The 17,207-nt window shown below is 36.5% G+C and overlaps 1 protein-coding gene across 4 annotated transcripts in view; it reads right to left on the reverse strand.

Moving 5' to 3' along the window:
- Nucleotides 1-223: 223 nt before the first annotated feature.
- ALG6 (ALG6 alpha-1,3-glucosyltransferase) overlaps nucleotides 224-17,207 on the reverse strand; it is a 68,294-nt gene continuing 51,310 nt past the window's right edge. For all 4 annotated transcript variants that reach the window (XM_072730726.1, XM_072730727.1, XM_072730728.1 and 1 more), the window contains 4 exons: nucleotides 15,261-15,331; nucleotides 5,688-5,756; nucleotides 5,360-5,558; nucleotides 224-1,431 (listed from right to left, as the gene is read on the reverse strand). In XM_072730726.1, coding sequence (XP_072586827.1) covers nucleotides 1,234-1,431; nucleotides 5,360-5,558; nucleotides 5,688-5,756; nucleotides 15,261-15,331 — 537 coding nt within the window. In that variant the 3' untranslated portion in view covers nucleotides 224-1,233. The remainder of the gene's footprint in view (nucleotides 1,432-5,359; nucleotides 5,559-5,687; nucleotides 5,757-15,260; nucleotides 15,332-17,207) is intronic.

Below are 17,207 nucleotides of genomic sequence, written 5' to 3' on the forward strand. Positions count from 1 at the left end.
ATGCACATTTGCTTTGAGAAAGAATACTTCCTGGTTTTTGCTTCGTCTAAACCTACTTCCTTTATCAGACTTAGAAGCACATACTTTCTTGCAGCCTGTGGCTTTCCACGTCTAGAACCAAATTTTTTTTACGTATATGTGTTCATTGTTTTAAAACAGATCACCGCTTAGTCAATACACCTTGATGTCTTATGAAAGAAATATATTCATTAAAAACATAGGCTGATGTGAAAATAATTGTTTTATTCTTATCACAGAGACTAAAAGAACACGTTTTTCCCCCCGCCCTCCCGAGAGAACAGTCTTTACATAAGAAGCTATAACATGAATATGATACATTATTTTTACCAATTGAGTATGATAGTAAAGATGAGCTTCTCCTAATATAGAATGATACATTATTAACGGCCAAGTTAACATGAAACATGATATGAAGCAATGCTTATGGAAATGGTAATCTTGAACCACTCAAAAAAGATCAAAAGGATGATATCTTGTATAAAACTATTTAACTCAAAATGATCCTAGAAGTTTAGAACTAGTGATCATGAATAATTTTTTTAAAAAATTACTCCAACCGCTTAAGTTCAGTAAAATTCACTCTTTAATTGCATTCAAGTAAATCAGCATTTTTGGAAACAAAGAAGAACATGGTCTAATCTCTACTTTATTGTAAAAGAAATCAAATTTGAACATGTAATAAGACATGTTCAAACTCCAAGCAGTTTAAATTGCCTTCTCACAATAATTAAAAAGATCATGACAAATTTAATCCCTGAGATATAATTTCTAATGAGTGAAAAATACACATTATTTGCATCCTAAAATGTAAGGAAAACTAAATTTAAATACCAAAATTAGTAATTTCCTTTAAAAAGAAGGACTTAATTCACCCAGTAAATTCATTGGATTTGCAAAAAAAAAATTTTAAGACAACAAATCATAGAGTACATTTCCTAAATATAAACACTGGGATTAAGGGTAAGCATTTAGATAACTGAATAATAATAAAACTACAATATGTCGTGGCCACTCCACAGTTAGAAAATAAAAGCCTCCACTGGGCTTGGGTCCCCATATACATTAACTTTGTACAGACAACAATGACTTTTTATTAATTTTTTCCCTATAGTTTTGTGATTATAAAAATGATAATTTCATTTATATGTAGCCAAAAAAGTTCAAAACAACTTTAAGCACTGTTAATATTTTCACATCTGTTTGGAGATAGAACTAGTTGATTTTCTTCTGGTTTCTTCCATTTTTGAAATCCCACATGATTATAATGTTAAAGTATACCAAGAAGAACAGGAAGTTCAAGCAGGATACAAAACAAATTAATACAGAAAATAAGTCCGGTAATTTCTGAGGAGGTTCCAGTGTGACAGTTATCAGTGTCAGAAGTACCATAGTGATGACTGAGATAAGAAACTACAAGGGAAAAAACATGTTTGAGTACATTAAAGATAAATGCCAAACCAACTGAGCTACCCAGGCACCCTACCATATTGGAACACTTTAGCTCTCGACTGAGCTTTAAGACGAGGATCAGCCACATCTTACTCATTTTACCCCTGGCAAAGCACATTGGTACACAGACGCTGCTCAAGTAAATGTAGAAAGCAAGCAGTGAGAAACCATAGTGACTTCCATGAAGGAGGTGGCACATAAATGGAACCCTAAAAGATGTCTTAATGGCTATATTATAACAGGATTTAAAGACCTGAAGAGAGTGATGCAGTGCTCATTCCGGATGGAAGCCTAGGAAAGACAGTAACCAAAAAGGCTCACAAATAGGTATAAACAGGCAGCAAATATCCTCCCCAAAGGGAGAATCCCTGAATCAACCTTACTGAAAAGTGTAAACTTTTGAAGTGAAATCATCAAATGTAAAGTTTCAAACTTAAGGGCCACCTAGGTGGCTGAGTCATTTAAGCATCTGACTCTTGGTTTTGGCTTAGGTCATGATCTCAGGGTCATGCCTTGCTTCAGGCTCTACACTCAGCACAGAGTCTGCTTGAGATTCTTTCCCCCTTCTTTTCCCTCCCCCTCTGCTCCTCCCCCCACTCTCTCTCACTTAAATAAATAAAACTTTTTTTTTTTTTAAGTTTCAAACTTAAAAAATATGGGACTGGTTAGAATGTCATGACACTATGTTCCTGAATGTTAAAGAGGCATGCTAAAATTCCTCCTGCTTTAAACAAACTCCAGCTATTACCCCATTTGTCTGCTTCCATTTACAGCAAAGTTTCCCAAAGTAGTTGCCTATAACCTAACTGCATCCACTTCTCTTCCTATTCATTAGTGAATCCACACCAATTAGACTTTCACCTTTTCAGTTGTTTCAATGAAACTGCCCTGGCCAAAGATCAATAGTGACCTCTACTGTATTAAATCTAATGGTTATTTCTTGAATTATTTGATTTCTCAACAGCATCTGAAATAGCACATCACTCCCATCTCCTTGAAACATTTCTTTCACTTGACTTCCATAACACCATATTCTTCTGGTTTCTTCCCACGTCAATAGTTAGTCCTTCTCAGACAACTTTGCTGGTTCCTCCTCATGTCCCCTACCTCTATGCATTGTAGTATCCCAAGGCTCAGTAGTTAGTCATCTTCTGTACTCACACCTTTGGTGAGCTCATTTGGTGACGTATATTACCTATATGCCAAAGACTGAAATTACTGTCTCCAGCTTAGGCCTCTTTCCCCCTAAACTCCAGACTCATTCAAATGGATATGTAATAAGCATCTAAAACTATGAATACCAGCTATCCTTAATAAGATGAACAGCTGATTTCTTGTCATAAAACACTGAGGCCACAAGGCAGTGGGATGGATGATATTCAAATTGCTGAAAAAGACAAGAATTCTTTTTCAAGCAAAAATACCCTTCAAAAATGAAGGAAAATTAACAGAAGAATAGAAATAAGTTTAACATAAGAAGTGCAAGACCTGTACACTGAAAAATACAGAACACTGTTGAAGAAAAAGAATATTTAAATAAATGGAAATATGTCTGTGTTATTAGATTTGGAAAACTAAGTCTTGTTAAAACAGCAATATTTCACAAATAGATATACAGATTCAAAGCAATCTTTATCAAAGTCTTAGCTGGACTTTTACAGAAATTGACAAGGTGATCCTTGTCAAGGAAACACAATCCTTGGAAATCCACAATGTCCTTGGAAATGCAAGGAACATAGAATAGCTAAAACAGTCATGAGAAAGAACAAAGTTGGAGGACTCCCGTTCTGAGTTTCAAAGCTAACTACAAAGCTACGGTGATCAAAACAGTGTAGCACTGTCAAAATGATTGACACATAGATCAGTGGAATAGAACTGAAAGTCCAGAAACCAATCCTTAACACTTAAGAGAAGCTGGTTTTCTTTCTTTTTTTTTTTTTTTTTAATATTTATTTATTTATTTATTACTCGAGAGAGAGAGAGAGAGAGAGGCAGAGAGGAGGAGGGAGAAGCAGGCTCCATGCCAGGAGCCCAACGCAGGACTCGATCCCAGGACTCCAGGATCGCGCCCTGGCCAAAGGCAGGCGCTAAACCACTGAGCCACCCAGGTATCCCATTAAGGTTACTTTAAAGGAAAAAAAAGAAAAGCACAAACAACAACGGTACCAACACAATTCATTGGTGCTGGAACAATTGAATAAAGCTGGACTCCCACCTTACACCATATACAAAATTAACTCAAAAGGAATTGACCTAAAGATAAAACTCTTGAAAGAAAAAGGGTAAATCTTCATGACCTTTACACAGTGGCTTTCGATGTATACATCAAAAGCATAGGAGCACCTAGCTGGCTCAGTCAGTAGAACATGCAACTTTTGAACTCGGGGTCATGAGTTCAAATCCCACATTAAGCATTGAGGTTACTTTATTCACTTATGTTTTTAAAGATTTTATTTATTTATTCATGAGAGACACAGAGAGGCAGAGACATAGGCAGAGAGAGAAACAGGCTTCCAGCAGGGAGCCCAATGTGGGACTCAATCCTAAGACCCCAGGATCACGCCCTGAGCCAAAGGCAGACACTCAACCATTGAGCCACCCAGGTATCCCATTGAGGTTACTTTAAAGGAAAAAAAAAAGAAAAGAAAAGCACAAACAACAAAAGAAATAGGTATATTGGACTTCATAAAAATTTAAAAAAAAAACACAAAACTTTCATGCTGCAAACACCACCATTAAGAAAGTGACGGAAATCTACAGAATAGGAGAAATATTTCCAAGTCACGTTTCTAGTAAGGGACTTGTATCAAGAATGTATGAAGAACTCTTATAACTCAAAATGAAAAGACAACCTAATTAAAAATGGGCAAAGGATTTGAATAGGCATTTCTCCATAGAAAATATACAAATAGCCAATGAACACATAAAAATTTGCCCAAATCATTGGTAACTAGGAAAATACAAATCAAAACCTCAGTGAGATACAATTTCACTCCCACTAGGATGGCTATAATAAAGACAATAACAAAAATGTCAAGAATGTAGATGGGCACCTGGGTGGCTAACTGGCAAGGTATCTGCCTTTGGCTCAGGTCATGATCCCAGAGTCCTGGGATCAAGTCCCATATCAGGCTCCCTGCTCCACGGGGAGCCTGCTTCTTCTCCATCTGCCTCTGCCTCTGCTTTTGTCTATCTATCTCTCATGAGTAAATAAATAAAATCTAAAAAAAAAAATGTAAAGAAACTGGAATCATGTTGCTGGTGGGAATGTAGAATCATATAGCACTGTGGCAAGCAGTTGTGCAGTTTTGCAAAATGTTAAAGAGGATTACCACTTCTGAGGATATATTCAAGGGAAATGAAAAAAAAAGTGCTGATAAATTTGTAAACATATCTCCACAGCAGCATTATTCACAGCAGCCAGAAAGTGGGATCGACCTAATGTCCATTAACTGATGAACAGATAAACAAAATGTGGTATATCCATTAAAATAGAATATAGTATGGCAATAAAAAAGAGTGAAGTATTGATGCATGTTACAACACAGATGAACCTCAAAAACATGCTGAGTGAAAGTAGCCAGTCACAAAAGACTACTTTGTTTTTTATTTATTTTTTTTTAATTTTTATTTATTTATGATAGTCACAGAGAGAGAGGCAGAGACACAGGCAGAGGGAGAAGCAGGCTCCACACAGGGAGCCCGATGTGGCTCAGTTGGTTAAGCGTCCAACTCTGTTTTTGGCTCAGGTCATGATCTTAAGGTTATGAGATCAAGCCCCATATTGGGTTTCTCATCAGGGCATGAAACCTGCTTAAGATTCTCTCTCCCTCTGCCTCACCTCCCACGCAACTCGCCTCTAAAAACAAAACAAAACTGAACAACTTACCAAATATTGTATAATTCTGGGAAGAAATTTAAAACATGGAAGATATTTCCTAAGAGAAATGGAAAAGGATTTCAAGTGCAGTTCTTCTTCAGAAGTCTTTTCAAATATTGAAAAGGAAATTGCACAAGCTATAAAAAATGCCATTGTTGTCACAACTGAGGGCATTAGGAGTTCATCCTTCAGAAGAAGAGGTAGCATACTGTAAGGGAAAACAGAAAAAACATCAAAAGAGACTTGCTAATTCAAACCATAATCACTGTATAAAAATTTTTAAATAAGCCTATGAGAATTATACTGAAAATATTATATGAATATTGGTTTGACTCACCTAAATGTTGACACAAGTAAAAACCAAGTAGACATAAAAGGAATTTCACTCAAAACTAAGCAGACTGGTCTAAAATGATAAAGAAAGAGTATTTTAATCTTAGAGAACAGAATTTCAATTGAAATTACATATGAAAAATATAAATGCATTTTATCTGTCTAATCTTTAGGGTAGCTAAACAAGCAAAGAAAAAACAGCCAGTAAGGTCTCCATATGGATCACTGATTCATTTTTTTAATTCAATCCAAACTAAGTCTAAACATAAACAAGGTATGAACTCTTCCTAATAACTGAAAAACTGCTTCTTCCAATATTCCATTAATGGATTTTTTTTTCTGTCATATAAACAGCATACAGAACAGATCAGATAAACAAATTCAGATATTCAGAGAAAGAGCTTTTTCATGTTTCACCCTACTTGGGAAATAAATTAATTCCCAGGATAGTGGTTTCAAACTTCTTTTATGATCCTTCATGTTACATATTATTAATCTAAGTTAAAAACTAAAGTTATAACAGATAGGATCGTCCTCTGCCACTGAAGTGAAAACAACAGAGACAAAGAAGAATTATAAGAGGAAATAAGTTGATAATGGTATAAGAGGAAAAAACAAGTAGGAAGCAGCTACGTGAAAAGAGCAATAATACAGGAAGAGGAAGCATAATGCCAATAAATGGAATGACTGGCTTTATGACCGAGTATAGGGTCATGGGTCCCAACTCTGTGACCTCCTTACTAGCACCCCTAATCTCATTCCATTCTGGATTCTACTGTGGCAATGCTCGGGAAAAGGGGGACCTGAATCCTAGTCCCATCTGTGCCTCTTACTTTATGGCCTTGAACAAATGATTAACCATTTTTATCAGGTGTAAATGGAAATCATAATAATAATACCTTATATTGTTACATAATTGAAAGCACTCTTTTGCAAGTATTATCTAATTTAATAAGTAACTTTTAAACCTTTTAAAATAAGGAGACCCAAAATAGTAACAACAATAATAATAGAAACAAGTATTCAACAACTGCCCATCATTACTAAAGGTTTGAACATTCTCCTTTCTTAGGATGACTTTTCCCCATGTCAGCTAGCATATGAAATGTAAAACCTGGGATTACAAACTGAATGAAAACTACTGCAGTAAAAGAAAATACTAGAGGACTTTCAATTTCACTACTTGATTCTTTTTAAATCAGAATTTATGTTAAACACAAGCACATAGTAGGTGCTCAATAAACATTTTCTCTTTCTGGGTCTTTTTTTTTTTTAAGATTTTATTTATTTATTCATGAGAGACACACAGAGAGGCAGAGACACAGGCAGAGGGAGAAGCAGGCTCCATGCATGGAGCCTGATTCGGGACTCAATCCAGGGATTCCAGGATCACGCCCTGGGCTGAAGGCAGACACTCAACCACTGAGCCACCCAGGCATCTCTCTTTCTGGGTCTTAACTCTTTCTCATTTATTCTTTCAATATTAATTTACTGAATACGAGCATTTATTGAAAACTTATATACAACTGCTCTGAAAGAAATACAAAGAGGAATATAACTCCCCTTGACCTCAATTCAAGGTACTTAATATTTATATTCAAGCAGCAAAATCCCCTGCATCCTCAACCTCTAACTCTTTCCCTTCACCATCCTGTTGAAAATGAATCCTGGATCCCTTCCCCTGAGGAAAATGCTACCCCTCAGCCCTCTCAACAGGTTTTGTTTCCACAGCCTTGAAAACAGTTTGACCTAGCAGGAGATAACCTCTTTGCGCTTTATCACCTCTTCCACACCAGTTCTCCCTCTCTCCACCCTAACAATCTCCAGGTTTTAATCTCATGTCCTCCGGCTTCATCCCTCTCAATCCTCTCTTTGTTATCATCTACCATCCCCAAGAGTCACTTTCAACTCCGTACTCACTGTCACTTTCTACAACCCTACTCATCTTTATTCCTGGCAATTTTTACATGTAGATGATCTTCCAACACCCTGACTTCTCATTTACTAGAACTCCTGTCTTCTAGTGATCTCACCTTCATTCCTACATCTTTGGGTTATACTTGGGATTGCAACCCCTCCATAATCACAATTTAGCAACTGCATCCTGACCTCTATCTCCTACCTTTTCAGCACTCCGGAACTCCAGAAATCTTTTGATCCCATCAAGACCATCTATCCATTATCCCTACTACCTTTTTCACTTTGCCTCACTCCTTTGGTGTCTTTTCCCCTTCTCAGCCAGCTTCAATTCTAAGGTCAACCATTAAAATCACTCCCATGCATTCACTCTCAAGCCCTGAGCAAGCCTGTTACCCTCACTAGACAAAACCGCAAACCTGGAAAGACCTCTCCACCTGTACTTATTCCAACCATACTGAGCAACTGCTCTTGAAGGAAACATTTACCCACACTGTTTCACTTTGAAAATGTATTTATTTATTTTGAGAGAGAGAATGGGGAGGAGGGGCACAGGAAGAGGGAGAAAGTCTCAAGCAGATTCCCTGCTGAGTGCAGAGGAGCTCAACAACCAGCTCATTTCAACCCTGAGATCAAAACCTGAGCCAAAACAGAGTCAGGCACTTACTTAACCAATTGAGCCACCTAGGCACCCCTTCTTTCACTTTAAATACATGATGATGATATTCAGGGGTCTAACAACTACTGTATATTCTCTTAATCTGTTCACATTGTAACTCCTTAGAATAATCCACACCTCATAATCTCATAATCCCAACAGTTCCAACCTACTCTTGCCTAATGACCTTGCCTTCCACTGCATTAAGAAAATTGAAGCAATTAAAAGGACTTTCACAGATGCCACCATCACATCTACTCTATTCCCAGCATCTTTACCAATATACCCTGTTCCTTTTTATTAAAATGAACTTCTCCTGCATCTTTCCAAAGCCAGCCCTTCCAATTTGTGCTGTAACTCCTATCCTATTTCCCTTTCCAAGGGGCAATTGCCCCAACTCTTAACCTCCCTCCTGTATGATCAATGTTCACTCTTTATTGACCATTCCCACACCATTATTTCTCCTATCTTAAAGCAAACCTCAGTTGACTTTTTTTTAAGATTTTATTTATTTATTCACGAGTGACACAGAGAGAGAGGCAGAGACATAGGTAGAGAGAGAAGCAAGCTACATGCAAGAAGCCCGATGTGGGACTCAATCTGGGGACTCCAGGATCACACCCTGAGCTGAAAGGCAAACACTTAACCGCTTATTCACCCAGGCATCCCTGACTCTACTTTCTCTATCAATTATTGCTCTCCCCTTTTCAGCAAAGCTCACCTGAAGAACTACCTATCTCACACCATATACAAAAGTTACTCAAAATGGATCAAAGACCTAAATATAAGAGCTAAATCCATAAACTTCTTAGAAATAACATGAGAGTAAGTCTGTATTACCCTGGCTTTGGCAATGATTTGTTAGATACGACACCAAAAGCTCAAGCAACACAACAAATAATAGATAAACTGAACTTCATCAAAAACTGAACTTCATCAAAATTAACTTTTGAAAGTTATTAAAATCTTTAAAAATGCTCAACATCACTAGTTATTAGGGAAATGCAAATCAAAGCCACAATGAAATACCAATTAATACCCAGTAGGATGGGGGGGGGGGGGAAGGAAAAATAACAAGTGCTGGCAAGGATGTAGAAAAACTGGAAACGTCATCTATTACATTACTGGTGGAAATGCAAAATGGTATAGCTGCTGTGCAAAAGTTAGATGATTCCTCAATCAGTTAAATAAAGAATTACTATATCACCCAGGAATCTCACTCCTGGGGATAGACTCAAAGAGTACTGAAAACAAATGTTCAAACAAAAACTTAAGCAGGAATATTCATACTGGCACTATTGATAAAAACCAAAAGGTAGAAACCCAAATATTCATCAAATGATGCATGGAGGGCAGCCCTGGTGGCGCAGCGGTTTAGTGCCGCCTGTAGCCCAGGGTGTGATCCTGGAGACCCGGGATCGAGTCTCGCGTCAGGCTTCCTGTATGGAGCTTGCTTCTCCCTCTGCCTGTATCTCTGCCCCTCTCTCTCTCCCTCCTCTGTGTGTGTGTGTGTGTCTCTATGAATAAAAAAAAAAAAATTCAAATGATGCATGGATGAACAAAATGTAGCATATCCACACAATGCATGGGCATGCATGAGGATGAACCTTGGAAATACTATTTTACATGAAAGAGGTCAGACACAAAAAGCCAAATATTGTATGATTCCAATTACATGAAGTATCCAAAATAGGCAAATCCATAGAGAGAGAAAGTAATTAAGTGGTTACAAGAACTGAAGGATGGGGAAGAGAATGGGGAGTGACTACGTAAAGGGTACAATTTCCTTTGGGGTGATAAAGATGTTCTGGAAGTAGACAGTGGTCAGGGTTGCAAAGCATTGTGAATACTGGTGTATTTTGCCACAATTAAACAAAATGATCTAGACCTATTAAAAGAAAAATTAAAAGAAAACGATCTAGACCTATTTTCAATTTTTCTCTTCTCATTAGTTCTCAAATCCACCCTAATCAGGCTTTCCCCTGCATCACTCCATCAACATTAGCCTTGTCAGAGTCACTAGTGACTCCCATTTTGCTAAGGCAAATGGTCTATTCTCAGACTCATCTTATTTGAGTGGTGGCATCCAATACAATTGATCACCTCATTTTCTTTTTTTTCCCTCAGCTTTATTGAGATATAATTGACATATAAAATTATATGTTTAATGTATATGACACAATGACTTGATAGAAGCACAATTATTTGATATAGGTATATATAGGCATATAATAATGACTATTGCAATAAGGTTAGTAGCACATCCATCAATTCAGTTACCTTTCATGTGTGAGCATGCACAGTGAGAATTTTTAAGATCTATTCTCTAAGCAACTTCTGAGTATATAATACCTGTTAAATATTATTATGTACAGCCATCATGCTGTACATTGGATCCTCAGAGCCTATTCATCTTAAAACTGTAAGTCTGTATGACCACCTTGGCCCATTTTCCTCCCTTCTCCCCTGCCCAGCAACCACCAATCTACTTTGTTTCTAGGAGTTTCTGTGATTTAGATTCCTTATTTATGTGAGGTCACACAGTATTTATCTTTCTCTGTTTGACTTATTTCACTTAGTATAATGCCCTCATGGTTCATCTACATTGCTGCAAATGGCAAGATTTCCTTCTTTTTTATGACTAAATACTATTCCAGAGTATGTGTGAGAGTGTGCGCAGTGTAGTGTTTATCCATTCATCTGTTGATGGGCATTTAGGTGGTTTGCATGCCTTGACTACGGCAAATAATGAACATGGCGATGCAGATACCTCTTTAGGATCATGATTTCATTCCCTTCAAATATATACCCACATGTGGGATGGCTGATTATATGGCAGTTCTATTTTATTTTTGGAGGAACTTCTATAGTGCTTTCCATAGTTACTATACCAATTTACATTCCCAGCAAGAGTGTACAAGTGTTCCCGTTTCTCCTCATACTTACCAGTACTTGTTATCTCTTGTCTTTTTAATAAGAGCCATTTGATAAGAGCCATTCTGACTGATATGAAGTAATATTTCATGGTGGTTTTAAAGATTCTTTTTAAAAATTCATATGAGACAAGCAGTGTATGTTCTCATTCATTTGGGGAATATAAATAATAGTGAAAGGGAATATAAAGGAAGGGAGAAGAAATGTTGGGAAATATCAGGAAGGGAGACAGAACATAAAGACTCCTAACTCGGGGAAACGAACTAGGGGTGGTGGAAGGGGGGAGGAGGGCGGGTGTTGGAGGGGAATGGGTGACGGGCACTGAGGTGGACACTTGATGGGATGAGCACTGGGTGTTTTTCTGTATGTTGGTAAATTGAACACCAATAAAATTTAATTAAAAAAAAATAAAATAAAATAAAAGTTTTAAACTAAAAAAAAAAAAAAAAAAAAATTCATATGAGACAGAGAGAGGCAGACACAGGCAGAGGGAGAAGTAGGCTCCCTGCAGAGACTCCGATGCAGGACTTGGTCCTAAGACCCCAGGATCGCAACCTGAGCCAAAGGCAGACGCTCAACCACTAAGCCACCCAGGTGTCCCTCATTGTGGTTTTGATTTGCATTTTCCTGATGATTAGTGATGTTGAGCACCTTTTCATGTACCTGTTGTATAGCTTCTTTCAGAAAATATCTATTAAGGTCCTTTGCCCATTTTTTTTTTTTTATTGAGTTGTATGAATTCCTTATGTATTTGGGATATTAACTCCTTATCAGGTATATGGTTTACAAATATTTTTCCCATTCCATAAGTTTCCTATTCGTTTTGTTAATCATTTCTTTTGCTATACAGAAGCTTTTTAGTTTGGTGTCCCCCCAGTTATTTATTTTTCCTTTTCTTCCTTGTGTTTTTGGTGTCATATCCAAAATATGATTGCTAAGACCAATGTCAAGGAGCTTCTTCACTATGTTTTTATCTAGGAGATTTATGGTATCAGGTCTTATATTTATGTCTTTAATCCATTTCAAGTTAATTTTTGTGAATGGGGTAAGATAGGTGACATCATGTCCTTATATACCTTCTTCACTCAGGACACCAACTCTCGTGGCTTTTCATCCAGCCTTATTAGCCATTACTATTTGCCTCTTTTCCTAATACCCCCTAACATTGTGTGGCCCAGGACTCAGTCTCTGGTACTCTTCTCTATATATACTCACTCCCTTGGTGATCTCATTCAGTCCCATGATTTTGTCCTCTCTACTAACAAACTACTAAATTTGTTTCTCCAGCTCAACTCCCCTTAAGAACTCCACTCATGGGCAGCCCGGGTGGCTCAGCAGTTTAGCGCCGCCTTCAGCACAGGGCGTGATCCTGGAGACCCAGGATCGAGTCCCACATCGGGCTCCCTGCATGGAGCCTGCTTCTCTCTCTGCCTGTGTCTCTGCCTCTGCCTCTCTCTCTCTCTCTGTCTGTCTCTCATGAATAAATATTTTTTTAAAAATTTAAAAAAATAAAAAGAACTCCACTCATATGTCCAATCAGTTGACTCAGTATCTCTGTTTAGATATCCAAAGATCTGTCCAATACTGAACATGGGATCCTCATACCAGGTCCGTATCTAGCCTAATTCTGTTTCACCTGCAGTCTTCCCATTTCAGTCAATTGCTATTCTGTCCTTCCAGTTCCAAGCCAGAAATCATGGACACACATTTGATTTTTCTATTACATGTTACACACAAATCATCAGGAAGCCTCCTGGTTCTTTTTTAACATCGACAATGACCACTTCTCACTTCTTCCACTATTAATATCTTGGTCCCAGTACCACCATCTATCTTTCTTTCTTTCTTTCTTTCTTTCTTTCTTTCTTTCTTTCTTTCTTTCTTTTCTTTCTTTCTTTCTTTTTATTTAATTTTTTTTTAATTTTATTTTTTTTACCACCATCTTTCAAGTGGATTATGGTAACAACCTTCTAAATGATCTCCATGTTTTCTTGCCCCATACAATCTATTCTCAACCTGCAGCCAGAATGATCCTTCAATTTTTTTAACATTTTTGAGGTATAATTAATTTACAAAGAATTGCACATATTTAATGTATATAATTTGATAAGCAGAGTGATCCTTTTAAACACCAAGTCAGACCATGCTTATTCCCCAGCACCCTTCCATGACTCCCCATTTCCTTTGGAATAAAGCCAAAATTCCTACTGTGGCCTACAAGGTCCCATAGAATTTACATGTCTGTTACCTCTTTAACTTCACCTATTACCCCCGACCTTTGACCACTCCGCTCTGGCCACAATGGCCATTCTATTGTTCACTAAACATACCAGGCATACTCTCATCTTAGGGCTTCACAGAGGCTGTTCCATCTAGAATGTTATTATCCCAAATATCCACACAGCTAATTTCCTCAACATCTCCAGTCCACTCAAATATCTCCTCAATGAGGACTACCTTGACACCTGTATTAAAATTACAACCTATACTTGCTCCTGTACTCTCACCTCCAATACTCCCAACTTCCCTAATCTTGTTTTATTTCTTCCTCATGGCCTTTATTACCTTCTAAAACACTATTTACTTTTATCTAATTATTAGTGTCTATCCTTAAGAATGAAAGCTAAGAAAGTAGGAATTACTGTGTTTTGTTTATAGATATATACCAAGTACACAGAATAGTACTTAGCAAACAATAGGCACTCAATGAATATTTATTGAATGAAATATCTAATGATAGATTAGGTAGGACCAGATCAAGGAAAACTTTTAATGCTGACTTTAAAATATTTTATCAAAATTATATTAAAGCCATGCACTGGGGGCGCCTGGGTTGAGCTCTGCCTTCAGCTCAGGTCATGATCCCAGAATCCTGGGACTGAGCCCCATGCCTGGCTCCCTGCTTAGTGGGGAGCCTCCACTCCCACTGCTTGTGAGCTCTCTCTCTCTCTCTTTCAAATAAATTAATTAAATAAAGCCATGCATTGCTATAAATAATCTAAGTAGAGTTGTAGAGTAGGAGCCCCCAGAAATTCAAGGCCCAAGAGCTAATCTGAGTGGTCATATTACAGGTCATTGAATGGGCTTCCTTAGTATGGGGTAGAAAATCTGGAAAAAATATACATATTTGAAAGCAAACTTTTCCATAGTTCCATCCCCTGGCATTAGGAATTTGTGGAGGGTCAGCCAAGCTTCACATAATAGTGGTAGCAACTAAATCAGGTTTAGACTTTGGGGGATGAAACTAAGGTGTCCTCCTGGTCTGCAAGGATATGAGACTATTTAGTTCCAAGCAAAGAAGCCTTCCACATAGGCACCTTACTATAAAGCTCTGCACTGAGTTTTCAGTACAAGACTCCACCTAATAAAAGCAATCCTCCCTTCCATTTACCATTGGTTATTCTATACATGGATCTTCCATAGGAACCTAGCAAACACAAGATAAGGGGTGGGATTGATCTAGGGCAGGATTCAAATATTCCTATGAGTTCCGGGCAAATACTATTTTAATATTGGGATAATATAGCCCCACTGTTACCCAGTTTCTATGATGACCAGTAAAAAATTGTAATGCTCTTAAAACAAAGTAGTCTAATTAGGGATTGCCAATAGGGTCTGAACAAAGGTTTTGATAAAAGAAACAGAAAGGAGTCAACATATGAAAGCCCCTAAAGAGGTGAATGAAGAGAACAAAGTTATTAAATAGATGTGGAAATGAATGAACTGAGAAAGGCAAAGATGACAAACAGGCTTCAATCTGAGGAAAATCTCTTTGGTTTATTCAATTCTTTTATTATCATATAAAAATATATATGAAGAAACATAAATATGTCAGTAATAATTCTATGAAACTTTCAGCATAAAATACAATACTTTATAAAGTAAAATTAGAAGAAATCATTCTGGAAAAATATAATTTTGTGAATAATTTTATCCAACTACATAGTAACATTTGTGTGGTTTTGTTTTTGGACTTAGGTGATTATATGTAGCTAGTAAATTTATGTATATATTATAAACACATAATAATAAATTAACAAAACACATACTTGAAACATTTTTACTTACAATGATACCAAGAGAATGGACTTTTCATGTACTTGGAAAGAAAATAAAAAGAATGACAGTGCACAGCTAACCTTTAAGGAAAGAGGGGGGAGAATGAAATAACAACTTAAAAACTATAATAGCAGTTTAGTTATGAATCTAAATAAAAATCATCTTAAGTAAAATTTTAAAGCTTAATATATTTTCTATCTAGAAGGAAAATATCTACACAGTACTAATATACATAATATTTTATTCAAATATAGTAAAACATTACTTGAAAAAATAATGATTATAAAGCTATACTTAACTATCTAAAACAAGTTCATTCAGACTCAATTATTAATAAACAAAACTACTAAACACTTCAGACATAACAATCGGACCTTCATCCTTCCTTGGAATCTTGGACAACTTAAAAAGCACTGAAGAAGAAGGTCAAAATATAAAACTGTCAAAACAAATCTATTTTAGTGTTCTTAAATGTACATTTCAGTAAAATATATTAAATGTTTTATAAAGTAATCACTTGCTTTTTTGGGATTTAAAATGAAAATGACTTAGATCTATTTTCAGAGGTTTATGATCTGCATATTAGACATCTATCTACACACATCCAATCCAGAGCAAATCCTATCTATATCACCTTCTAAAAATAATATCCACCCACTTCTCTCCATTCCCCTCTGCTGATGGTGGGAGAGGAGTGGTCTAAGCCACACTCCTCTTTCTCCTGGACTACAGCAATAACCTCCTAATTGGTAACATTCTTGCTTCCTTACAGTCCATTATGTACTCAGCCACCATATCAGATCATGTAAATTTCCCTGTTTAAAATCCTCCAATAGCTTCCCATTAACACCAAGAATAAAATCCAAACTCTTATCTGGGTCCTGCCTTCCTCTTCCAATCTACTTTACTGTCTCCTTCACTCACTTCATACCAGCCACTTCAGACTGTCCCTTTATGTGCTGAAAATGTCAAATGTGTTCCTGCTTTAAGGAAAAACTTCATTTTGTCAAGTCAGAGCACAGATCTTCTTGTGAATGTTCCTTCTGGCCATTCAGCTCAAGGCTCAAAAGTAACTTCCACAGAAAGGCCTTCCCCTATTCAATCTAAAGTAGCGCCCTCTAACCAAACCCCACCAGCACTCCTTTCACATTACACTATTTTCTTCATAGCCTTTATTACTCCCAGATATTTTCTGGTTAACAGATCTATTTTGTTTATTGTCCTTCTCCTGCCACTAGCGTACATGGCCCCAATTAAGAGAGCAGGGATGTTAGCTGTCATTCACTTACATACCAGTACCTAGAAAAGGACCTGGCACATTAGAGGGTACTCAAAAAATACTATTTAAATACATTAAATATAATCATTTTGCTGCTATATATCTATCAAAACTCACACTATCGATTACCTCAATTATAGACTTGTATTTAGAAATAATTCAATCTGTATTGAAAGGAAAACACTTCAAAATAATTGTAATGGGAAATGTTTTCAAAGTTCTCCGAAATATTCAGTAAGAATTCAAAACATCAACAATAATAAGAAAATCATTAATATGAATCTTTTTTTAGTTTTTAAATATAATAGCTTATATTAAAACATAGCAAACAATAAAATTAGGAAATTAAGAGAAAAAAAATGTTTTTTCTGGCTTATTATCCTAAAAGTAATTACCTCTAATACTGCTACAGTTACTCAAATTCTGAAATTCCATTCAATTATCTTTGAAATATACCTTTATTTAGCATGTTATTCCCCAGAAAAATAACATAATCTTATGTAAGCTTGCAAATATTTCAAGTTAGGCCTAGTAATCAGAGCATTACTATTAGTCCTTCTATTCTAAAAAGTCCTATAGAATATTAATAGTAGATGACATAGAATGCTTAGAGTTTATTCTCAGAATGAAATGAGAAATTGTCAATTTAAAAAAAAGGCAATAAAATAGAAAAGAGG

The sequence above is a fragment of the Vulpes vulpes genome, chromosome 12 (genome assembly GCF_048418805.1).
Source record: "Vulpes vulpes isolate BD-2025 chromosome 12, VulVul3, whole genome shotgun sequence".
NCBI lineage: Eukaryota > Metazoa > Chordata > Mammalia > Carnivora > Canidae > Vulpes > Vulpes vulpes.